Source organism: Mus caroli, unplaced genomic scaffold (genome assembly GCF_978045245.1).
Source record: "Mus caroli unplaced genomic scaffold, Mus_caroli_1 scaffold_6, whole genome shotgun sequence".
In the NCBI taxonomy this organism is placed as follows: Eukaryota; Metazoa; Chordata; class Mammalia; order Rodentia; family Muridae; genus Mus; species Mus caroli.
Genome location: NW_028227261.1, coordinates 108,025,250 through 108,050,000, shown reverse-complemented (window position 1 = coordinate 108,050,000; position 24,751 = coordinate 108,025,250). Strand labels below are relative to the sequence as shown.

Here is a 24,751-nt window from a genome sequence, read left to right as displayed (position 1 = left end):
ATTTGCAACAATTTATTAAAAATCGATACCATGCAGTGGGGCAAGAGAAACGCCTCATTTACACTTGATTCTGCCAGTTCCGGTCTAATTGAAAGCAGTCGTGTGTGTGTGTGTGTGTGTGTGTGTGTGTGTGTGTGTGTGCACTAGCGTCACTGGAAGATGCCCTTGGGCGGAAGCCTCTAGGAAATGGATCGTGTGTTTGCTGCATATAAAAGAACAGAACCAGTAGATAGCCAGAATCACTTTGTGGGGCTTGTTAATTGCAGAGAAATTAAAAAAAATGTGGGTGAACCTACAGGATCAGTAGACAGAGATGTATCTTGTGGGTTAACCTAGAAGACGGAGCACAGTTCGGAGTCACAAGGAATTACAGACGCACGCTCACCTCCGACAATCCAATACTTTTGTTTTTTGATTTTTGTTTTTTTGTTTTTTTCCTGCTATGCTGGAGTAATATTTCTACAGGTTTTTTTTGTCTGTATACATTATGTACAGTTAATTATCTTTCCCTTTGAAAAAAAATAATGCGGTTTTTTAAAATGAAATTTGGTTTTGGTGAAGTCGAAAAAGCAAGGGAATACTGGTTAACACACACAGTGAGTGACGACATGGAGTTTTGGTGCCTAAACAGAGAAGGACATCAACTTGACCTGTGATGTGTTGACATTTTTTTCCCCCTTAAAAAGCTACAGAACCTCCGTAACCTCTCTTTGAGGGAGGGGAAGGGAGAACTATGTGACATGAACTAGGGTGTTTCAAAATGTTGGCGATGGTGATTCCCGTGGGCCCTTTGTCACAGCCTGGTGGTTGACAGCAGTGTGTTCCTGACTGCGGTGGTCTGGGAAGAGATTATTGCCTGCCCGTTGAAGCTGCCTTTAGGATTTCTTTAGGGAGTAAGCAAACCACGCATTTGTGCAGATGTCTCTGGACGGTGCCATTCAGGCTTTTAGCAAAGAATGAACCTATCAAGGACTGTCAGAAGAGCCTCCCTCTGATTGGGCTGTTCTGTTCCTAGGTAGAGGGCCTTGCAGGAAGTTTCTCTGGGCCGCACTGTACCCCCAGCTTGTGGGAGGGCTGAAGGTCATGGTCATTGCTAATACCTCACAGGTCAGAGCTGCTTCACAGTGGAAAGCTATCCTGGATGAATGAGATCAAGTGTCCATCCTCAGAGTGACCCTGTGAGGTAGGCAGGATGGGTGTTATTTCAACCCCAGTCTGTTACAGAGGGGAAACTGAGGCTCAGAGAGACACTGGTGACTTGCCCAAGGTCACGGAGAGAGTCTGAGGGGACTGAGGACTCAAATCCAGGTCTGACTCCCAGGCTGGTGCTCTTTGGGGTTCAATTACCAGGGAAGTATGTCGTGATGGATGAGAACCAGCCTGCTGATGGACCACTTCAGTGACACCCTAGGCGGGCACTCATAGGTTGGGGCTGGAGGGGCACTGGAGGGCTACTCTTCTGGAAGCCAGGGAGCCCTGGGCCAGCAGCTCTAGCTCAGGAACACAGAGATGACTTTTAGCAGAATGCCCCTGATTCACTTTGGTCAAAAACAAAGTCAGTGGGGGAGGGGGGAATCCCAGCAGCCCTTGGGCCCCCATGGGAGAGGTTAAAGTGCACAATCTTTCTTTATCGTGTTTTCTGGGAGTAGACATTCCATGGTTAGCTCGGATGGTTCCCTTTATTACCAGGAACCCTAAATTTGAACACAAGGACACAGCCGACACAGTGGGTGCATGACAGACAGACTGTCGGTTGCATCCTGCAGAGCACGTCTGCAGTGCGGTGCCCTGAATCCCCACAGTCCCCAGAACGGGTGTTATTGTGTTAATGTGTGGCATTTATCAGAGAGTAACAAACATCTCTCTTCTGATGGATGTTCCCTGGGAGCATGCGCAGCTGCCTGCTCTGGTCCCCCAGCCCCAGGGCTGTGCCCGTCTGCCCTTCCTGATGACTCCCTGTTCCAGGGAGGCGGAAGTGGGCTGGGCCAGCTGCTGGGGACCTGGTGGCCCTGCTCACCTTCTCCCCCAGAGTGGAGAAGGGCTGGTGTGTGGGGGCGGGCACCACCGATGACGTGTGTGCAGAGTGCAGAGGGCCATTTCTGCAGAGCCCTTGCTCTGGCCACTTGGCGAGGATAGCTGGAGTCTGAGGCCTCTCTCCTTTGTCTACAGTTTGATTTGTTTTTGCAAGATTCAGACATCCCAACTCCTCTTTGTTTGCAGACGCCAAGGAGAAGTCATTGCCATTCCTCTCCCTCGTGAGAGTAAGACCGTCGCAGATAAGGCTCGAGGTCGGTGCCGAGTCCCTCTCTGCCCGAGCGCCATTCCAGTAGTCTGGAGAGGCAGCATGGTGCCCAGCTTCTCGCCGCCGTCAGCGTGCCAGTGGCAGGCGCCTTGGCCCAGCATGGTGCTGTCCCGGTGAGGCCCGGCCCCAGGCCTCCCTGCCCTACAGGCCCGAGACCATGACTCGGAAGGAGGGTGGTACGTGTCTGTGGCGAGGGCTGGCTGTAGGACTGACACAGGGGCTGACGCAGCTGGCGTCCACGCCTCCAATGGATGGGAGGTAGGCGTGGTGGAGGATGGGGAGCTGGAGGGACAGCCGGCGCTGGATGCTGCAGGGAAGACAGGGAGAGTTAGTGAGGGCTGGCTGCTCTCCTGGAAGTTTCTTGCTCCTATTTTGACCATAAAAAAAAATCTGATGGTAGGTAGGAGTCTGTGTCCCCTTAAATGCAAGATCTGTTGGCTCAATTGTTTAAGCTCGTCTTCAGACATGAAGCAGGCATTTGACGGGGTCCTACTATTGGAAATAGCCCAGAAGAGTAGCAGTACCAAGATTGAATCTTGCTACCTCCCTATCTTCCCACTGAGGCTCACTGGTTAAACTATCATGGCAAAATTAGGAGGACTCAACCAATGCTTCACACAACAGCACTCATCTCGAGTTACACAAGCCTCCGAGTGATGTGGCTTTCAATTCCCGCCCCCCAGCTGCTTGCTCCCTCCTCCCTGCCGTCTGTCACGGCTGTACCCAACAGCCAATACTTCCCAGCAGTTCCTCCCTGACCTTACAGGTTCTTCGGTGATTAACCTTGTCATCCCTACATTGGGAGGCAACAGAAGGGGGGAAAGGACACACCCTGAAGTAGCTGCGACCTTCAGGGCTCTTAAGATCTCTGCAAACGCGCTGAGTGGATTATCTATCGTTTTTTTTCCCCATCCTGCCCTCTGGTGGCTCATTTCCCTGACAACACACTTGGGGTGTTCTTCTATATCTCTGCCTCTGTGGAATCTTCTTCCTCTGGAGTTCACGGCCACGTTTAAGTATCATCCTCTTTGTGCTACTTTCTCTGGGAGTGAGCCCCTTCCTCCTCAGAGTCCCCAGAGCTCTTGGGAAGAAGCCAGAGGAAGCCGGCACGGGACTGGGAGTGGGAGGAGGTACCGGCATGCTACAGATGGCTATGGCAGAGGGCTAATAAGGGAAAAGGGAGCTGTCCTCCGGTTCTCTTCTCCTGGCCACATCCTTAAAGCCTCAATGCCGGTCAAGTCAGTGAGTCACTTTAATATTTAGTAAGTCTGTTTATAGGGAAAGTGTCAAGGGGGTGGCTTCTTGCTCTCAGTATCATTTTTGCTGGATTTTGCATTGCAGTATCTCTCAGGCTACATTCCAGTATCCAGGTTCTCAGGTGCAAACCAAACCACATCAAACGGAGATCCTCACAAAGAAAACAAACAACAACAACAACAACAACACCCCGGGAAACAGAGAGCATAGCATTGCACTGCCCCCACCTAAGGCAAAGAAAGGCACAGCCCTCTGCAGCTTGTTTAGGGAAACACCAGCTAAGCAGCGCCAGGGAGGCTGGGACCTTGCTTCTGTGGAGCCACGAGGCTCTGTGGTGGAGGTGCTCAATCCCAGCAGGGTGTACCCCAGAGCTTACTCAGAACTTGATGGTTTCCAAGATGTGTGGGTGCTTATGCAGTGCACCCCTGCCCTGAAAGGACCCGTGGCCCAGAAAGACTTCCCAGATACATCAGCGTTCACAAAAGAGAGTGCTGGGCGCTTTGTAGTTGTGACTCAAACTGAGAATCAGCCTGGTAGGTACTGAGGGCATTCTAAATTCATAGGAAGAAAAACACCCATGGCTCTCCTTGCTGAGATCAGAGACAGTGGAGGGAGTCTGGGACCAAGTCACCTTCCTCCCTGATGGCTAAACTCTCTCACAGCTAAAGCTTCGTGTCTTCTGGCTTTTGGAATATAGGGAAACGAAGCTGGCCAGCGTTGGCATTGGCTGTGGGGGTAGCATTGAATGGGCTAGGTGACTTTGCCAGTTCCTGTCTGCTTGCCACTTCCCAGGAAGCTGCTTTCAATAAGTTGGGATGAGCTAAGGTCGCTGTTGGGGACAGAGCTGAGATGTTCAGGCCTTTGATTTCTTCTCTTGACCCATCTTACTTAAATTGACAGCCCCTCCCCCATTTCATTTCTCTCTAAGCACCTAATATGAGCACACACTGTGCCTTGCCTTTTTAATTAAGTAGTTAGCCTACCAACTAGAATGGAGACTCTACGAGGTATGGGCAGGGTGGAAGGAAGGTATCCCTGTTTTGGACGCTGCGTGTCGTCAGCATCTGCCTGGCACTAATAGATTTCATTTATCAGTCTGCATAAGAGTCTCACAAGGTTCCAGCTTGCACACAACCAAAGCAGTGTGTTCTGGTGGAGAACATTTTATGGTGGATTTAATGTTGGACAGTACTGAGTTCAAATCCTACTTCCTGCTTTCAAGTACTGGGCGAGCTTGTTTGGGTCCTCACCCCCTTTTGGATATCAGTTTCCTCGCCTGTCAAAGGAGCATCGTACCTATGGCTGCATCCCTGGGTCATGCAGAGCTCGGATGAGATAGCGGCTGTGAAACTGCTGTGCACACTGGAGACAGCTGTGCCGGGGCAGCGTGCACGTGAACATGGTTCTTCTGGGGAAGGTACTTACTGCTCTGGGGAGTTGATGTCCTCTATGGGGTCTTTGCATGTTCTTGAGGGCTCTGTTGTGTTCCACTGGAGCTGGGGATTTTGATCGAGGTGATTTTTTAGAATGGCCTTTCCTCCATCTGTTGAAGACAACATCACAACTTTTGTTAGGTTGTTTTGTTTTGTTTTAAAATCAATCATGAGACCTTGAGGAGGCTGTCCATGGAGTAACAGAGTCCACCATCCCGCTTCCTTCTCTGAGTCAGAGTCTGGACCCATGCGCTCAGGAGCTGCTACCCATGGACAACAGCCATGGGCTGCTTGAAGTGTGCAGCTGGCCTCTCTTCTTTCCACTCAAGAAAAAAGAAAACAGCAGGGAGGAATCAAGTGCACCAGTGTGTGCCATGCAGCCTAGCCTGAGGAAGTCTAACACTAAAGTCCTCTTTGGGCATGGGTGTCCAGGGAGAAAGGGGAATGTCCTCTATGCTATGGTTTGGATAAAATTCACAAAAAATAAATTGAATAACAGTAGACTGTTGGTATCAGGACCTCTGAAACCTGTGATAGCACATAGGCAAGACCCGCAGACCTGTTGCCAAGGCAACAGTCACCATATTCCCAGAATCCACTTGGCTCACCTCTAACCTTTACCTGTGTTACATCACCACCCATATATAAAGATCCCCCCGTCACCACCTCTCTTCTCCGCTTCTCTTTCTGCTGCCACCTTGCCTCTTTCTCTCCAGATAAACCTCTTACAAGTGGAACTGCTTTGGCCCGGTGTGCTATGTTTAGAAGCGAGCCGCTATTCTAACACATCAGTAGACTACTGGTGGGGGTAGCAATTGCTGCATCTTTACTGAGAAGCCCGGTCAGTGTTTGTCAACCAGTAAAAAAGGCAGTGCTCCTCATCCATCAACCTTGAGGACTGAACTCAGCGTCTTGTGTATGCTGGGTAAGCACTTCAGCACTGAGCGACAGCCCTGGTCTTAAAAAAAAAGAGATTATTTTGTTTTATATTTGTATCTGTGTGTTTGTCATGAGCGTGTCAGTGTCCAGGGAGACCAGGGGAGGGCACCAAGTCCCTTGGAGCTGGAGTTACAGGAGGCTGTGAGTCTCCTGTGGGTGCTGTGTCCTCTGCAATGTTGGGCCAAAAATCTACAGCCTAATGGAAAGACCTGAGCCTGACTTGAGCCCGGGGACCTGCCGGGGACCTGCCTCGCTCACTTTTGTACTAGGATCTGCTTAAACCCGCCTTTGCCTAGCTTCCGCTGAGGGAGAATAACTTCATGGGCCCTGTCAATCACCCCATACCCTCCCCCTCCCCCACCTCCTAGTCATCTCACCCCACCAAAAATCCCCACCTCCTCCCTCAACCCTATATAAGCAAGAGGCTGATTTAATAAAACGAGTTCTTGCTTTGACAAGACTCCTGGCCCCGTGTGTTTCTTTTGGGCCTTTGACACTTGCCATCCCCGTCAGCCCCGGACTGACTCTGCTAGACGGGGTTCTCTCCTCTCTCCTGGACCTACCAGCAAAGAGCTGACACTGCAGGAGTAATAAAATGTTCTTATGTGCTGAGCCAACTCTCCAGCTCCTTTGTATTATCATTCCAAGGCAGTGTCTTACAATGCTGCCATGGCTGGCCTTCAGCTGGTAATCCCTCTGCCTCCGCCTTCTAAAGAGACGGGATAGATGTATAACTCTGGCCAGAATTCCTGCTTCTGGGAAGTATCCTAAGGAAGAACTCAAGGCATGAGTGAGGACATGCATAAGATGCTCGGCTCAGCCTCATATAATATTGAGATGTGGGTGCCCATCTGAGTCTGCCCAGCAATAGTGAGCTAGTCACCGAAGCTCTGTGGACTCCACTCAAGAGAATGCATGGCTGCATACCATAACCAAATAAATCCCTCCTCGAGCTTCCAAAACATCTGGAGACAGATGTGGAGTCTGTATCCCACCCAAGAGATTGTGGTTGTCTCGGTAGAGCTGCACATTGGTTCCTTTGCTTAGTTTCTGCTGCCCTGGGGGATGGTATAGGTACGTGATTTTGCATCCATTAAAGTGGTCCCCATTATTCACGGCTTCTGCATTTGCAAACTCATTTACTTTCTCAAATGGACTTGCCACCCTGCCATCAACACTCCAGATGCACCTTGGTCATTTGTTCATGCACACAGTGTGAGGATGTTGGAGCTGCCTGGCATGCAAGCTCCAACCTGAGGCGCGCCCCTCTTTGTGCAGCTTCCATACTGTTCTAGCCTTGCTTTAGTGGTGTTCAATGATACATTTTTGCTTTTTTCTATGGTCAGCTTTGCTGTCTCTAAAACATAGGTGTCAGGCAAGCTTCCGTCAGGCACAAGCTAGAGTGCTGCTGGCCATGCACACAGACCTGGCAAATGTACAGTGTGTGTTAGGAAGGTGACATGTACAGAACAAACATGTACCGAAAAGATATTGATGGGCTGACAGAAATGCCAACCTGGGAGGAGCTCACAGGAGTCTCACCTGGTCCTTCCCGTGGAGCATTGGTGTTTGCTAGTATTCTGTGACCTTACAGAACATACCTGCCCCAGTGCCCGACTAACAAGAATCAACTGCATATGCCCAGTGCTGGTGCTGTGGTTTGAACATGTCCTTTTAAGTTAACGGTCTCCCTCTCCCTCTCCCCCTCCCCCTCCCCCTCCCCCTCCCCCTCCCCTCCCCCTCCCCCTCTTTCTTTGAGATGGGATGTTATTATGTTGCCCAGGCTAGTCTTGAATTGCTGGGCTCAAATGGTCCCCTTGCCTCAGGCTTCTGGGTTGCTATAGGCACACACCTCTGCACACAGAAACAGAACGATTGTGATAAGAGGTGGTGACTTCAGAGGTGATCACGTTTCGAGGGCGGATTCCTTAGGGAAGGGTTTAGTGCTCCTATAAAGGGGCTCGAGGGACAGGGTTTGAGCCTTTTCTGTCCCTTCTCCCTGCGAGGACACTCTTCTTCTCTCCCAGAGAACAAAATGGTCCAGTGACTATGTCATCTCAGAAACAGATGCAAGGACCTCTCTAGACACTGAGCCTACCAATTCCCTCATTCTGGACTCCCAGCCTGCAGAGCTACGAGAAAATAAATTTATGTTATGGCTTTTTCTTCCTCTTCCTCCCTCTCTCCCTTGCTCTTGTTCGCCCTCTCTCTCTCCTTCCTTCCATTGTTCCCTTCCTTCCTCTTTTTCCTTCCCCCTTTCTCTTCCCCCCTCCTCCCTCCCTCCCTTCCTTCCTCTTCCTTCTCCACCTTCTCCATCTTCTGTGTGTGTGTTGTGTGAGTGTGTTGTAGGTGTGTGTGTGTTGTGTTGTAGGAGTGAATGTTGTATGTGTATGTGTGTTGTGTTTGTTGTGTTGTATGTGTGTTGCATGTGTGTGTGTTGTGTTGTGATGTATGTGGATGTTGTGTTTGTGTGTGTGTTGTGTTGTATGTGTGTGTGTGTGTGTGCTCATATTGTGGGTGTCATTCCTCAGGCACCTTGTCATACACTATTGCTGTCATTCCTCAGGTGATGTGTACCTGACTTCCCAGGGCTTCCCTGGGGTCAGCTTGTCTCTGCCTCCCCTGTGCTGGGATGACAATGTGTGCCCTGACACTCGGCGGTTTTTCATGTGTGTTCTGAAGATTAAACTCAGTTCCTTCAAGCGCTTTACCAACTGCACCATCTCCTAGTCCCTATTTCTGTGGCACTTGACTGCCAAGATTGTGTTATTTGGTTATAACAGCACAGAAGCCAATACACATAGCCTGAAAGCCAACAGCAGAAAGAGGTTCAGAGCAATGTCCACTCCAAGCAGCTAGATTTGAGAAGATCTTCTTTCTTCCTCTTTTCTTTCTTTTAAAATTAGACATTCATTTTACTTTGTGTATGAGTGTTTTGCCTGCATGTATATCTGTACCATCACATGTGTGCTTGGTGCCCATGGAGATCAGAAGAGGGCACTGGATCCTCTGAAACTGGAGTTGTGGATGGCTTTGAACCATCAGATGGGAGCTGGGGAATCAAATCTAAGTCCCCTGTAAGAGCAACAAGTCCTCTCAACCACCGAGCAAGCTTTCCGACCTCTCACTGTTTGCTTAACAATATATAGTTTTGGGCAGAGGCAGGAATGTCTCTGTGAGTTTGAGGCCAGCCTGGTCTACAGAGTGAATTCTGGGGCAGCTAAGGCTACACAGAGAAACACTGTCTTGAAAAAAAAAATCAAAATAAAAAACCAAACTGACCAACAAACCAAAACCAACCAACCAGCCAACCAACCAAACAAACAAAACCCTACCAAACCCAAACTCAACCCAAACAAACAAAAGACAAAAACCCTGAAAAACAAAACAAAACAAAACAAAATCAATATATAGTTTTAAAAATCAGCATTTTACTGCATAGGCCAGGCTATCCTCAGGCTGATTAAGACCTCCCCCTTCTGGGACTTCTTACGAGCTTACCACTTGGTTTCATCTAGTCCTTCCTCGTTTTCACTTTTTATATTTAAATCTGTGTCCATCTGGATGTTAGTGTTCACGTTACAAAGTACAGTACAAAGTGAAGCTATACCTCTGTTTTTCTCACATGGCTACTCACTTAGCTCAGGGAAGTTAACTGAAAAAATTCCCCTCCACGAATCTGAAGTGCTTCCCTTTGTAAAGGAGTTACTAGGACAGACAGGGTCTCACTGTGCAGCCCTGGCAGGTCCAGGGCTCATTAGATAGATCAACTTGGACTGTAATTCCCAGAGTTCTGCCTGCCTCTGCCTCCTGAGAGCTGGGATTAAAGGCATGCGCCACTATGCCTGGCCGAAGAATAAGTCTTATCCTTTAAAATTCTTTGTAACTATTTCAATTTAAATTTCTTTACAATTAACATTTTATAACACACACACACACACACACACACACACACACACACACACACACACACGCACGCACATGCACACACTATGTGTATGTCTTTCTGTGTGAAACTTCTAAAGACTGAATGCATCTATAGTCCCAGCACTTGCAGGTGGAGACAGGAAGAGCAAGCATTCAAGGTCATCTTTGACTGACTATGTAGAAAGTTCTAGGCCAACCAGGGAGTGGTGGCGCTCACCTTTAATCCTATCGCTTCTGAGGCCAACAGAGGCAGATCTCTGAGTTCAACAGCAGCCTGGTCTACAGAGGGGACTTTAGGGATAGCATTGAAAATGTAAACGAGGAAAATACCTAATAAAAAAAATAAATTAAAAAAAAACAAAAAAACAAAACAAACAAAAAACCTAAAAAGTTACAAACGTCAAAGAAAAACAGAGCTAATAAATTCTTACAAACATGAAAAAAAAATAAAAGAAACAAAATCTTTTCATTTTCATTAATTTAAAAGTAGATTTTTGCACACACTGGAGGTTGGACCTGGAACCTGGAGTATGACAGGCAGGTCCTCTATAGTGAGCTGCAGCAATAGCCCATAAAACAACTTCATAGCAAATGATGCATGTATGCTGAGAAACACCAAACACCAGGGGAGTACTTGTGTACAATGAAAAGCAAGAGAACGGTTGCATACTGTGCTCTGAAGTACCAAGCCTTTCCCACAGGACACGGTTGACAGCCTGCTTGTTCTCTCTAGTCCTTTAAAAACTTCACTACACAAACACTCACATATGGCTGCATGTGCCCCTCCCCCGTGTGTGTGTGTGTGTGTGTGTGTGTGTGTGTGTGTGTGTGTGTGTATTATAATGCTGGCTTCTTGAACTCAGAGGGCACTCGGGAGGCAGAGGCAGGAAGATTTCTGAGTTCGAGGGCAGCCTGGTCTACAGAGTGAGTTCCAGGATAGCCAGGGCTACACAGAGAAACCATGTCTCAAAAAAAAAAAAAAAGAAAAAAATTTAAAAGAGACTTACTATTTTTTTACGTGTGTTTCTGTGCATATGCATGTGTGTGTGTGTGTGTGTGTGTGAGTTTACGTGCTCCATAGGTATGAAGATACCCGAGGAGGCCAGAAGGGGGCATCAGATCCCCTGGAACTGAACCTATAGATGGTTATGAGTTGCTCAATGTGGGTCCTCTCAGGGCATTATTGTTCTTAGCCATTGAGTCACCTCTCCAGCCCCTTTAACAAGATAAGCAGACACTCTGTCACTCAGCTACTCCATTATCCCTTATCTCACCTTTAAGTGGCTGTACAATGTACTCTGTTTGACTGTTTTATAACTGATGAGGTCACTTTAACCGATGTACACATACGCTAGTGGAAGCCTTTCTCATCTATCAATAATGTTACAGTGAACACGTAGGTGCCCATATGGATACATTTCTTGCTGGGAAGTGCTACCTCAAGAGGTTTAACGCTTCATATTTGGAGAGGCTCAGCCTGACTTCCAACATCATAGGCGAATGTACTCTTCCATATGTCCTGCTCGCACTGGCTTTTGCTAAGAGATAGATAGAGTGGCCCATGTCACCGTGACCTGTTCTCATGTGGTTGGTCAGAGGGCCAGCATCCTAGCACACCTGTCTGGCTGCTCTCCTCCCGTACACACCTGAGATGATGATGCTTCTTCTTTTTTTTTTTTTTCCGAGACAGGGTTTCTCTGTGTAGACCTGGCTGTCCTGGAACTCACTCTGTAGACCAGGCTGGCCTCGAACTCAGAAATCCACCTACCTCTGCCTCCCGAGTGCTGGGATTAAAGGTGTGCGCCATCACGCCTGGCTACCTGAGATGCTTCTTAAGGTGTGAAGCGAATATCAGTCATCCCCTGTGGCCCAAGGAGGGGAAAAAAGTGTGTCCCTGTCAGAACACCGGGGCACCAGCTCTGCTGTGAACAAGCAGATATGGCGTCTGAGGGTGGAAACTTGAAGCCCAGGGCTGGGGATAGGAGAAGACTCTGAACAGAGGTGTGTAGGCAGGAGATGAGGGTCCAGGGCCTTCAGCTCTGTCTGTCTGTGTTCATGGCTTCAGGTCCCATCTCTGGGCCCTGCCTCTGCTCACCTGTGCTCTCTGTGAAGTTGCCCAAGCTGAGGATGTCGTTGAGCTCTTGGTAGTGATTCTGTTTGATGTATGTGGTCTTCTCTGGTGTGTCTTGTAACTGCATGGTGACTTCTTCCAAGTCTTTGTCCAGCTGGAAGACAAGATTCCATCTGAGACCAAGTTCCTGGTCCCAGCCCCTGGGATTCGACCCCCGCATCTCCCCCAATCCCTTTTGGTGTTTCCAGACAGGGTTTCTCTGTGTAGTCGTGGCTGTCCTGGAACTCACTCTGTAGATCAGGCTGGCCTCAGACTCAGAGATCTGCCTGCCTCTGCCTTCCGGATGTTGGGATTAAATGTGTTAGCCATCACTACCGGTCATGGCCTCTGCATCCAGAGGACTTTGTTGCACTCATTCAAGCAGGAGCTGAGCTGAGATGGACCAGAGGTTGGCAGTCACATGACTTGTCTGGACTTGGGTCTTGAGTAGGTCCAAGGAAGACCAAGAGGCAGGGAAGGAGCAGGGATAAGCAGAGAGGCCAGCTGAGGCCAAGGGAAGACAGGCTATACTTCCTGGCTCTGTACAGGGCGTGTGTCTCAGCCTCTATCTGTGGCACATGGACATGACAGTACCCGCCTCATAGGATGTATGGAGGCTCAGTGAGATGATGCATGGGGCGTTTATCCCGGTGCCTGACATAAGGAGGGGACCAGCTGCTAGAGGACTATCAGAATTATCATTACAGCTTCCCAGCAGACTCATCCAGGAGACTCCCAGGCAGAGCTCTGCATCCCTGAGCCCTATACAGGTTCCAGCCAGCTGGGTCACCTGGGGAAGCTGAGCAGGATGGGACTCAGTTATGCTTAGGTTACAGAAGAATTAGAGCAAAACCAGGGAAGTGTGTGTGGGTGATGGACAGCGGACGTTGGGATGGCTAGTGGGTATCCAGTTATAGAACAACAAGGGAGTTTTATTAACTGTGAGTCACTCTTCTGAGGTCGGGGCAAAGCTGCTGCCTACTAAGTTTCTACGTGAATGAAAAAACAAACCACTACTCTTATTTGTGCTATGCAGTGGCAGGGCTGGGAGCCGAGGACTGGTCCAATGGGACGTCGATTAAAGCTCAATTCTAGGGCAAGCAAAGCCACACTGGGCCTCTCAGCAGTGGGCGATTACGCTGCTGGAAGGAAGTGGAGGGCTTAGTCCGGTGCTGTGCCGTTGCTTGCTATAGATGTCTGATGAACTAGCAGTGGGCTCGGAGCGGCAAACGCTGATGCTTTCTTTGCCACAGAGGCTGGTGGAGGAAGCCCCATCTCAAACCGTTTCAGGGGTGTGAAACGAGTGTGTCGGCTCTCGGTGTGGCAGGGTTCTATGACCCCACCGAGGTTGCTGGATCTAGCAAAGGAAAATGCAGGAGTCCTGTGGAGTTTAACCCTCAGAGAGCAAAAGCCCTCTTTGTGCTTTAGGCACTGCCTGCACTCGGTAAGCAGTGTTCTGAAGGGATCTCTAGCAAGCCCAAGCCTGCAAGCATGGTTAGGTCTTCTCCTCTCTCCTTTCGCCTCTTGTTAAACCACTTGATTACGTCCCTAAAGCTAGCCATCAAGGTCGATTCCCTTATTTGGGCACTTTCTTTGCCTGACTGAAACACTAAGGTCCAATTATAAAAACACCAAAGTCCAGCAATTAAAATTTGTTACTTGTCTATGCTGATTAAAATGTTCAATCAGAATTTACCAACTCATCCCAGCACAGACTTCCCCTTTTCTTCTTGAAAACTACTCCTGCAGAGACATCTGCTGCTGTCTTTGCCAGATCCAGAGGCAGCCCCTATCTTGGCCCTCTGGGGTGATAATCTCCTTTGTGCTGGGTGTGTTCTGAGCTGACTCCGAGGCCCCTTCATATACACCCTGAAAACACGATTGGCAGTTTATATGAAATTAAGAAATAACTGGTCACCTCATATCCAATCTAGCTACCAGCTTCTGCCCCCTGCAAAGGGTCTGGCAAGAGGCTACATTTCCCAGTCTCCTCTGTGCTCTGGGGCTAAATGAGCTCATGAAAAATTTTGGTAGCACAGAGAAAAAGAGTCAAACTGTATGCAATGTGTGTGTGTGTGTATGTGTGTGTGTGTGTGTGTGTGTGTGTGTGTGTGTGTGTGAGAGAGAGAGAGAGAGAGAGAGAGAGAGAATGTGTATCAGCATGTGTGTGTATGTGTGTGTGAGCATGCTTATATGTGTGTGTGAGCATGCTTGTGTGTGTGTGTGTGTGTGTGTATGTGTGTGTGTGTGTATGTGTGTGTGAATGTGTGTGTGAGCATGCTTGTATATGTGTGTGTCTCTGTGTGTGTTTGTGTGTGTGTGTCACTTGCTTAAGAGGTGATTTCTTATGTAGGCTCTCTGTGTCTCTTCTCTCTGAGATTGAGGCCATGTTTTCATCCTACTGAGCCTGGGGAATAGCAGGAAGCAGAAGAGGAGCCCTACCCCACAAATGACCCCACCCAGCTGTGACTGCAGTCCTCACGGCTACTAGGTAACGGAGAAGTAAACACACTTTCATTTTTCAGACAGTAGTCCAGGCTGGCCTGCAAATCATGGCTCTCCTTTTCCAGCCCCTCTTTTGGGACCATCTGCTTTTGAGACCTCTTTGTTGCTGTTGCTTGGCTAGCACCCTAACTTGACTCAACCCAGGTGTAGGTCCAGTCAGAACCCTAGGACGTGAGAGTGAGACCTCATTTGGGGGTATAGACATAAAGTGTCCTGGCTATGCCCTCTCTGGACTATTCAAGAAGCAATTCAGAACTGGGGGACAGGTTCACCACAGCACAGCCACTCTGGGGAAGCTTATCTTTGTACTCTCTTACCATGCTGAGCATTGGGGGGGTATGGGGGTCCTCCTTGCGGATACTCCCAAGTTTCTTCTCCTTTTGAACACATTGGGGACTGTTGGACTCTATGAGTCTAGGCCAATTGGCACGAAGTTTGGGTCGGATGTGCTAAACCCCCTGTTGCCACAACCCGGGCTGTTCTAGAGGACTATGGAGCAGGGATTGTTTGGAGACCAGGTAGAGGGAAGGGACAGGAGGATCGGAGGTCTCCAACTGTGGACGTACCTCTGTGATCTTCATTCGTAGGCGGTGGTTTTCTGACTGCAGTCCCTCCAGGCGTGATGTGCTCGCCTGGTTCACGCTGGTGACTGAGGTGGAGGTCTTCGAATCTTCTTTCTTCTGGTTCTGTGTGAACTGGAACCGCCTGTTCTGAGTGGCTGCGTCAGGGTTTGTCCTCAGAGTGATGAGCTGGAGGAACAGAGGTGGCTTGCAGTGAGACTCCTGCCACTCTTCTCTCTCCCCAACCATGTTTCCCCCACCAAGTCCTACATGGGAACTGACAGGGTCCCCCATCCCGGAAGGAGACAGGCTGGGGTTCAGGAACCCCAGGCCCTTGTTGGGCTCTGGCACAGGCTTGGGCATGAAGTGGGGGGACAGGCAGCTTCCCAGTCACTGAGCCTCAGAGTCCTTCTGGGATAGGAGAATCAGCCTTCTGACTCTGGCTCATTCACACCCTACCAGGACAGAGGCAGCCCAAGGCATTGGGCAGGATCCCACTGTGGAGAATTTCTACAACAAAGAGATAGAGGACAGTGAAGACGGCTCACACCATGGTGCGTTTAGAGACTAGCTGTTGACCTGTTTGTCCTGGCAAAGGCACTTAGCATCTTTTTTTTTTGATTTTTAATATTTTTATTACATATTTTCCTCAATTACATTTCCAATGCTATCCCAAAAGTCCCCCATAGCGCCCCCCACTTCCCTACCCACCCATTCCCATTCTTTTGGCCCTGGCATTCCCCTATATTGGGGCATATAAAGTTTGCAAGTCCAATGGGCCTCTCTTTCCAGTGATGGCCGACTAGGCCATCTTTCGATACATATGCAGCTAGAGACAAGAGCTCCGGGGTTCTGGTTAGTACATCATGTTGTTCCAACAATAGGGTTGCAGATCCCTTTAGCTCCTTGGGTACTTTCTCTAGCTTCTCCATTGGGAGCCCTGTGATACATCCAATAGCTGACTGTGAACATCCACTCCTGTGTTTGCTAGGCCCCGGCATCGTCTCACAAGAGACAGCTATATTTGGGTCCTTTCAGCAAAATCTTGCTAGTGTATGCAATGGTGTCAGCGTTTAGAAGCTGATTATGGGACGGATCCCATACAGCAGTCTCTAAATGGTCCATCCTTTCATCACAGCTACGAACTTTGTCTCTGTAACTCCTTCCCTGGGTGTTTTGTTCCCAATTCTAAGAAGGTGCTTAAGCATCAGGGAAATGCAAATCAAAACAACCCTGAGATTCCACCTCACACCAGTCAGAATGGCTAAGATCAAAAATTCAGGTGACAGCAGATGCTGGCGAGGATGTGGAGAAAGAGGAACACTCCTCCATTGTTGGTGGGATTGCAAGCTTGTACAACCACTCTGGAAATCAGTCTGGCGGTTCCTCAGAAAATTGGACATAGTACTACCGGAGGATCTAGCAATACCTCTCCTGGGCATATATCCAGAAGATGTCCCAACCGGTAAAAAGGACACATGCTCCACTATGTTCATAGCAGCCCTATTTATAATAGCCAGAAGCTGGAAAGAACCCAGATGTCCCTCAACAGAGGAATGGATACAGAAATTATGGTACATTTATACAATGGAGTACTACTCAGCTATTAAAAAGAATGAATTTATGAAATTCCTAGCCAAATGGATGGACCTGGAGGGCATCATCTTGAGTGAAGTAACACAATCACAAAAGAACTCACACAATATGTATTCATTGATAAGTGGATATTAGCCCAAAACTTAGGATACCCAAGATATAAGATACAATTTGACAAACGCATGAAACTCAAGAAGAATGAAGACCAAAGTGTGGACACTGGGCACTTAGCATCTTAAAACCCCTCACATCTGTTATCGTACAGGTTCTGTGGGGTAGAGGTCTGGACATGATTGAGCAGTTAAAAGTGATTTTTATTTTACTTTTAATGATGTGTCTATGTGCGCGTATACATGGGGTGAGTGCATGCGATGCAGGTGGATGTGGAGACCAGCAGAGGGAGTTGGGTCCTCTGGAGCTGTAGTTAGGTGTAGCTGTGAGACACCTGACGGCATGCTGGGAACTGAGCCTGGACCCTCTGCAACAGCAATTTGGACTGCTAACTACCATAGCACCTTCCCAGCCCCATGGGGAAAATCTGAGACAAAAAAGTTGCCCCAAGACCCCAATCTTATCCACACATTCTAGAACCTTCTCTCGACCATGGTGGGCTCTAGGCTTAGCCCTGGAGACCAGGAGCGGAGGGAGTTACCACAGCCTCTGTCGGAACTCCTTAGCCTTGGGTGTGGGTGTGAAGAAGAGCTTCACTGTCATCCAGCCGGAAGGAATTAAGGATGGAGTGGCCATCAGGACCTGCTGTGCTGTGGGGGTGGGGGGTGGAGTGGTGGATGGGGGTGGGGTAGGGAGTCAGGGTAGGGGGGCAGTGGTCTGGAAGGGATGGTGGAGAACGGAGGTCCAGCACAGGCAAAGGACGTTAGGGGAGGGCTATCATCATCATTATCATCATTACTACCATTATTATGTTTATCATCATGTGAGCACACAGCAAGGCATGCATGTGAGGCTCAGAGAACAGCTTTATGGGGCTGGTTTTTTTCTTTGCACCTCTATGTGGTTCAGGTTGTCAGCTCTTTGTGGTAAGGGCTTTAGCCTCTGACTCATCCTGCCAGCTTTTCTTTTTTTTTTCTAAAATATTCAATTTTTAAAAGATTTATATATATCTGAGATCAGGCTGCACGAGTTCCCGAGAGGTTAAGGCTTCTTTATTCATGGCTGCAAAGAATAATGCTTGCAAAATATCTCTTCAAGCTGGTCCTCTCGATTGGTGTGACAGCCATATCCAACAGGGGACATGTGGCTGCTGAGAGCGCCAGAGGCCGCCCAACACGCAACCGTAAGCTTACTTGAAACTATGCCTTTTCAGTGTGATTCTTAAAAAGGCAGTGGAGTTAAAAATTGGTTCTTGGGCATGAGCTCTGCAGAAAACAACATCTCGTCACCACGTCAAAAGTGTGATGCACTTGCACTGTAAGATGTGGGTGGACACTCAGAGGGGCTGCTCCTTCTGACCCAATAATGCCACGTCTAAGGCTGTCTACAGCACATAAGTGGGAACAAAAGAATGTGCTATGCAGAGAAAAATGTTCTTTAAAAAAATCTACAATGGGAGCATTCAGCAATAAGGGATCGAGTGGAAGTGAAGGCAACAGTCCCACCCTCATAATTCAGGTGGGTTTGGGAAAGGATGATGGGTGGGGAGCCAAGCAAAAGATGCAAAGGGAAAGAATGAGTGCACTGCAGTAAGACCAGAGATGGCTCGGTGGTTAGGAGCACCCAGTACTCCTGCAGAGGACCCAGGTTTGATTCCCAGCACCCAGATGGTTCACAACCCTCTGTAATTCCAGACCCAGGACTTCTGACCTCTGAGGGCACCAAGCATGCACACGTTGCATATACATACATACATGCAAAACAGTTATACACATAAAATAATAAATTAATAAAATCCTCAAACTAAAAAAGCAAAAGTAAACCAAAAATGAAGACCAAGGTCTGGCAAGATGGCTTAGCAAGGAAAGGTGATTGCCACCAAGTCTCTGCTGTTCTGGGTTCGAGCCCCAGAACTTACCTGGCAGAGGGAGAGAACTGACTCCAGCAGGTTGTCTTCTGACAACGTATGCTATGGCAGTCCTGAACCCTCTCCTCCCCTCGTAAAATAAAACTTAAAAATGTGAATTTAAAAGATCAACAGGAAACACATCAGGAGTTCCCAAGCAAACACTTCTAGTTTGTTAATTTGGGGTTGATAAGTTTGTGAAGTTTCTGGGGACCTTGCTCTTCTCTTCCTCCTTCCTTCCTTCCTTCTTTCTTTTTTCTCTCTTTCTTCTCTTTCTCTCTTTCTCTCTTTCTCTCTTTTTAGACAGGTCCTGGCTCTCCTGGAACTCACTCTGGAGACCAGGCTGGCCTCAAACTCAGGGATCTGCCTGCCTCTTCCTCCTGAGCGCTGGAATTAAGCTGTGCGCCGCCACTGATCTCTTCCCTTTCCTAATTTTTTTTTCTCTGTGTGAGGCGTGTTTTCGTGTACATATTTTTAATGTATATGCACAAGTGTGTGTGGGTGCAAGTACACATGTGCGCACTTGCATATGGGGCCCCAAGTTGCATCCCTAGGGAATGCAGACTGGGGGTGCATCAGCCCCCCAGTTCTTCACCCTCACAACTGGTTTCCTGCAGAGGACAGACCTTAACAAAGCGTATCTTTATCATTTTTTTCCAAACCTGGATTTCACCGATTCAGCAAGACTGGCTGGCCAGTGAGCTCCAGGATCCCTTTTGCCTCCCCTGGGCTGCTAAGATGATGGGCATGCCATGTGTAGCATGTTTTAAAACTTAACTTCTTTATCATCGAACTCAGATTTTATGCTTGCATGGATTGGAAGAGATTAAGGTAGTTTTCACGGGACAAAAGCCAGTCATGGTAGTGGTGCCTACTTGCAACTCCAGTGCTAGGAAGGCAGAGACAGTTGACTCTTTGGAGCACTCTGGCCAGTGGGCCCCAGCCAGTGATAAACCATTTCTCAAAAATAAAGCAGATGGAATCTGAATAACAATACTAGAGGCTGTCCCCTGGCCTCTACCTGTGCACATGTACTTGTGTGTAGGTATACACAAATGCACTTGTGCGCGCATGCACACACACACACACACACACACACACACACACACACACGGATGCATGCACACGTGTGCCCCTTCCCTCATAGAAGGGGTAGATTCTACAGTCCCCTCGTGATGGGCAGGGGCAGGGGCAGGGGCAGGGGCAGGGGCAGGGGCAGGGGCAGGGGCAGGGGCAGGGGCAGGGGCAGGGGCAGGGGCAGGGGCAGGGGCAGGGGCAGGGGCAGGGGCAGGGGCAGAGGCAGAGGCTGGTACCTTTGGCACAAACACCAGGCAGAGAGTGATGGTGCTACAGAAGATGATGACCAGGGCCACGATGCAGAACTGCACGTTGGGCTGGTCACGTGTCAGGAAGGAGACGGCGGCCCCGATGATGCACATGATCCCCACGTTGTACACACTCATCCCAATGTACTTGCTGTCGTTGAGGGCAGGGATGCTCACGTTGCGGGTTTCCCACGCTAAGAAACAACCGAACAACTGAAATGGTGAACAGAAAGGAGAGTCAGTCATTACTGGGAGGAGCCCGGTCTTCACTGCTGGGTAAGCTGCAGGAACGTCTGGATCCCACCAACGACTTCCATGTGTGGCTCCAAGTTGCTTCACAGGGGAGTATAGATTGTGGGTGTGTCAGCCCCCAGTTCTCCTTCACCCTCACAACTGGTTCTCTATTGAGACCTAAAGAGGCCATAGGTGAAGGGAACTTCACATAGGATCTTGAATGTTTTCTCTCACTGGAGAACACTGAGGTATACAGAGAGGAAAGATGGCAGCCCCACATGGTACGGAATGGCAGGAGTGCCCTGTCGCTCAACTTCTCTCATCCCTCCTGTGCAAAGCCATCCAGAACACAGATGTGTTTCCTATCCTCTTGGAAGTGAAGTTGGCATGTGGATGGGCTCCGGACAATGTCCTGTAAGAGGGAGTGTGGTGCACACGTTCTGGGCTCTGCCCTTACAGGGGAAGGGGTTGCACCACTTCCTTCCTAACAGGTGGAGCAGATTGTGATGTGTGGCATGGATGTGGGAGACAAAAGACCGTGAGAGCCCTCAGCTCCAGATGACTGGCCTCTGGAGCGGGTTTGCTGGGAGAGAAACTGCCCATGTCTTTAATCACCATTATTTTGGGCTTCCTCCCGTGTGTTTCCTAATATCTCCCTGCAGATGTAGACAGGAAAGAAATAGATAGGAGAGAGGCCTAAGGGAGACCTTATCTCTCACAGTGCTCTGAGGGAGGCTTCGCCACAGGGGTAGTCCACATCTGCACCCCTGGGAGGTAGTGAGGGAGGCAGAAAGGAGATTTGAGCTTCCTACAGGTGTAGGGTCTTGGGGCCTTTTCATTAATACCTCTTCAGTTTGTTTCACCCAGTAACTATTGCCTGCCATTGTCCTGGTAACCTGCTTTCTGAGGGTGACTTAATGTTGGTAACATGGGGCAGAAGCAGGCTAGATAAGCCAGAGGATATGGAAGGATCTCTACGAGTCACTGACCATGAGACTCCAAACAGGTCTCTGCACTTCTCAGGCCTCATTTGCAGTGTCTGGAGATGGGGTAATACTTGCTCTGTTTGGATGAGGTTGCGTGGGGGGACAGATGTCCGAGTCCCAGAGTGAACGTCTCTGATAGATGGTACCTCACACTCGATGCTGGTTTCCTCTTCCTATCTCCATCCTTTTCTCTCAAGTGTGTCCTTTATAGCCTGATTTATTGACTTACTTATTTATTTTGAGACTGGCTTCTGTTCCATAGCCCAGGCTGGTTTTGAACTCTCTGTCCTACTGCCTCAGTCTCCCGGGTGCTAGTTTAGCCATCCAGGCAAGGGAGGAGGTGTTCTAGAGAGATGCTGGGGAGCATCACTTTGACTGCCAGACTATTGACGAGGAATCTCATGTGGAAAGGAGAGAAGGCCCAGGCCAGCCAAAGAGGAATATAGATATTGAAAAGAGATCTATAACTTATCGGACAGCTCACAGGAGAGGCAATGACGGGCTGAGGGTGGGCAGGACCATACCTTGACCAAGACTCTTTGGGCATGTGTAATGTCTGAAATATCAGTGTTGCTTCCAGACCCTAGAGATGGACTTGGGGGGGGGGCGTCACTGGATTTCTTTGTCCCTCTTCCCAATGTGGCCACATTGAAGCTTCCCCTTTTCTGCTTTTCATATTGATTTGGCTTGGTTTATGGAAGGTGGGTAGCTGAATCCAGGTTGCTGGGGCACAGGGGGTACCTCACAGGTGGTACCTCAGTAATCCTGGAATTGCAGGCTTATGTTTCAACACCCTGTTGACAGATTCATATATATATATATGTATATATATATATGATAAATACACTGTAGCTGTCTTCAGAAACACCAGAAGAGGGCATCAGATCTCATTACAGATGGTTGTAAGCCACCATGTGGTTGCTGGGATTTGAACTCATGACCTCTGGAAGAACAGTCAGTACTCTTAGCCTCTGAGCCATCTCTCCAGCTCGACAGATTCTTTTAAAAATCCCTTTACTAGGAAATAGCAGCTGTGGAAGCTGACACACAGGAAGGTAGCCATTGTCTGTTGGGAGCCTATACTGTGTGGGTCCTTCACGCATGCTCCTTGAGTCCCCAGAGGCTGTGTCACCTCTCAGGGGAGGATATAGAGAATAAACCAGATGCAGGGACCTGCCTGGGGCTTATGGTGGTGAGTGACAGGGCTAGATGGGAGCCTGAGACTCTATCTCTGACCGGGATGTACCAAATCAGCAGGAGAGGTATGCAGTGCGGGCATGTCTGGGGACCTGGGGATAACCGCAGATCTCTGGAGTGTCAAGAGGAAGCAGAGTCCTATGTTCTTTGACCTTCAAGGAGTGGAATGAGGACTCCTGAGCACTGGGTTGAGACAAGGAAGAAATTTCCGGCAACACAACCTATCTGCAATCTGTAGTGGCCGTCCTGGGTATATTCACACCCATATCTCTGGAAGGGGTGAATGTGGCCGTGCTGGTAGTGGGGCATGGGGTTGGGGTTGGGGTTGGGGTTGGGGTAGAGAGTCTTTGGAGATATAATTAGGGATCTGTGAATGGAATTTTGTCAGATCATCTAATTGGTCCCCAAACCCAATTTCAAGGATTTGGAGAGAAGAAAGGACTTAGACAATTTTTGAGACAAGGACTGCCTGGAGCCACCTTCACTGGAGGGGTCTGGGAAGGACTCTCCCTTAGAGCCTGCAGAAGAAACACAGCCATGCATCAGGAGGGGAACTGGGATATCATTTATGCTCATCTCCTTGGACTGTGGTGGGGCCTGAGACCAGGCCCAACACAGACTAAAGGCTTAGTCACATGGGGCATGCTCTGTTTATTTGCTTTGCTTCTTTTCATGTTGTGAAGGCCCCTAGGAGAGACAGGCCTGGAAAAGAAGCAACCCCCCATACTCTAACTCCAGCTCGGTACCTACCATGAGGAGCCCCTTGTAGGCGTAGACAATGCCGAGCCAGATGGTCATGTGGGTGTTTTCGCAGTGTTCCAGCAGTGGGCGGATGGAGATGTCCCGTCCTGCTGGGTCCGGCTGCATAGAGAGAAAACAAAAACCCCAGGGATAGATTGGCCACCTTCCAGCAGCAGAGTCCCCAGCCAAAGGCCTCCTTTTCTCACATACTCCACAACCAGTGATACATCAGGAGACCTTTGCAATCCCATGGTGAGACAAAGGTGACAGCTTAGCACCAACTGTGTTACAGAGTGCTCTTAACCACTGAGCCATCTCGTCAGCCCCAGGCTCTGATTCTTAATAATTGTTGGCTTCAGCAGCACAGAGATTAGAACTGGAACGATACAGATGAGATTAGCCTGGGAAATTCCTGAAGTGTAGTGTTTTCACTGAGTTGCTGGGGACCACTGATGGCTTCTGGAGAGGGAGAGTCAGTTCTCTTTAAGGGTGTGGCCCCTGGTAGGTGGGCTGTGCTCTAGCGGCTGACTCCTGTCATCTAGGAATGTATAGACAGCACAAACTGCATTTTTTGGTTATTAAAATGGGGAGGGGTACAAAAGTAGGGGAGAGTAGGAGGTTAGTGGTAGATCTGGGAGGAGTTAGGGTGACGTGTGTCTATGTATGGAATATGATCAAAATACATTGCAAGAAATTCTCAAAGAATTAATAAAAGTATTATAGTAAGTCAATTCCAGTAATAAGTCATCCTATAGGAGGGGCCTGTGAGGCTTGTTGAAGGAGCAAGACAGACAACGGCTGTAAGTTGGGCAGGGAGGTCTTGAGGAGTCTTTGGAGTGAGCTTTGGCAGTTGGAGTTACAGAATATGTTGGCCCAGACATACATAGGGGCCACCACAAGCCCTTCTAGGAAGAAAATCATTGAGGAAGCTGGGGTGGCAGCCATGCTCTATATCACATGACACAGTCTGGGCCAAAGATGATTGGACAAGAGGTGGGTACCTGACTCCAGGCAGCCAATCCGAAGGCAGGTCAGAGATCTGTGATTCTAATATTCTTCCCAAGGATATGCAAGGGACTAAATCAAGTGATCCTGGGCACTAATCTCTTCCAACCGCTTGAAGACAAACTACAGACACCTAATTCTCTACCCCTTACCAACTGGAACAGTGACGCTGTCTCTTTTCTATCACACATCTTCACATAACTGTGAAGGGTCCTGTAAGGCATTTTGTGTTTTTTTGTTTTTTTGTTTTTCAAAGCAGGACTCACCTCAGAACCATGCTCTGCTCTTTTATTTTTATTTATTTATTTATTTATTTATTTATTTATTTATTTATTTATTTATTCATCTATTTATTTAGTCTTCCTGGCTTGCTTTAGTCTCAAACAGCATCCTAACCCACTTTGGTCTTTCTCTCAGCATTCCTGAGGAATTCAGTGCAGTTAACGTGCAGAGTGTCCCGTGTGGATTGGTTGACCGTTGGCACAGCCGACTTCAGGGTTATGCATGCTGGGCAGGAATCCTGCCTAAGATGTCCTCAGGTCCCCTGTGCTATACCTCAGGACATAAGACAACACTCTGTCCAATGACTGGTGATGTTTCACTGGGCCCACATGGCT

General features: G+C 48.8%; 1 protein-coding gene across 1 annotated transcript in view; it reads right to left on the bottom strand.

The window, feature by feature from the left end:
• Positions 1–24,751, bottom strand: part of Gabbr2 (gamma-aminobutyric acid type B receptor subunit 2) — a 329,174-nt gene that overhangs the window by 44 nt on the left and 304,379 nt on the right. Inside the window, exons 14-19 of the mRNA XM_021159700.3 lie at positions 23,139–23,249; positions 19,960–20,184; positions 15,040–15,222; positions 11,954–12,083; positions 4,985–5,102; positions 1–2,609 (exon numbers count right to left, since the gene is read on the bottom strand). The exon at positions 1–2,609 is cut by the window's left edge and continues 44 nt beyond it. Of these exons, the coding sequence (XP_021015359.1) occupies positions 2,444–2,609; positions 4,985–5,102; positions 11,954–12,083; positions 15,040–15,222; positions 19,960–20,184; positions 23,139–23,249 (933 nt within the window). The 3' untranslated portion in view covers positions 1–2,443. The remainder of the gene's footprint in view (positions 2,610–4,984; positions 5,103–11,953; positions 12,084–15,039; positions 15,223–19,959; positions 20,185–23,138; positions 23,250–24,751) is intronic.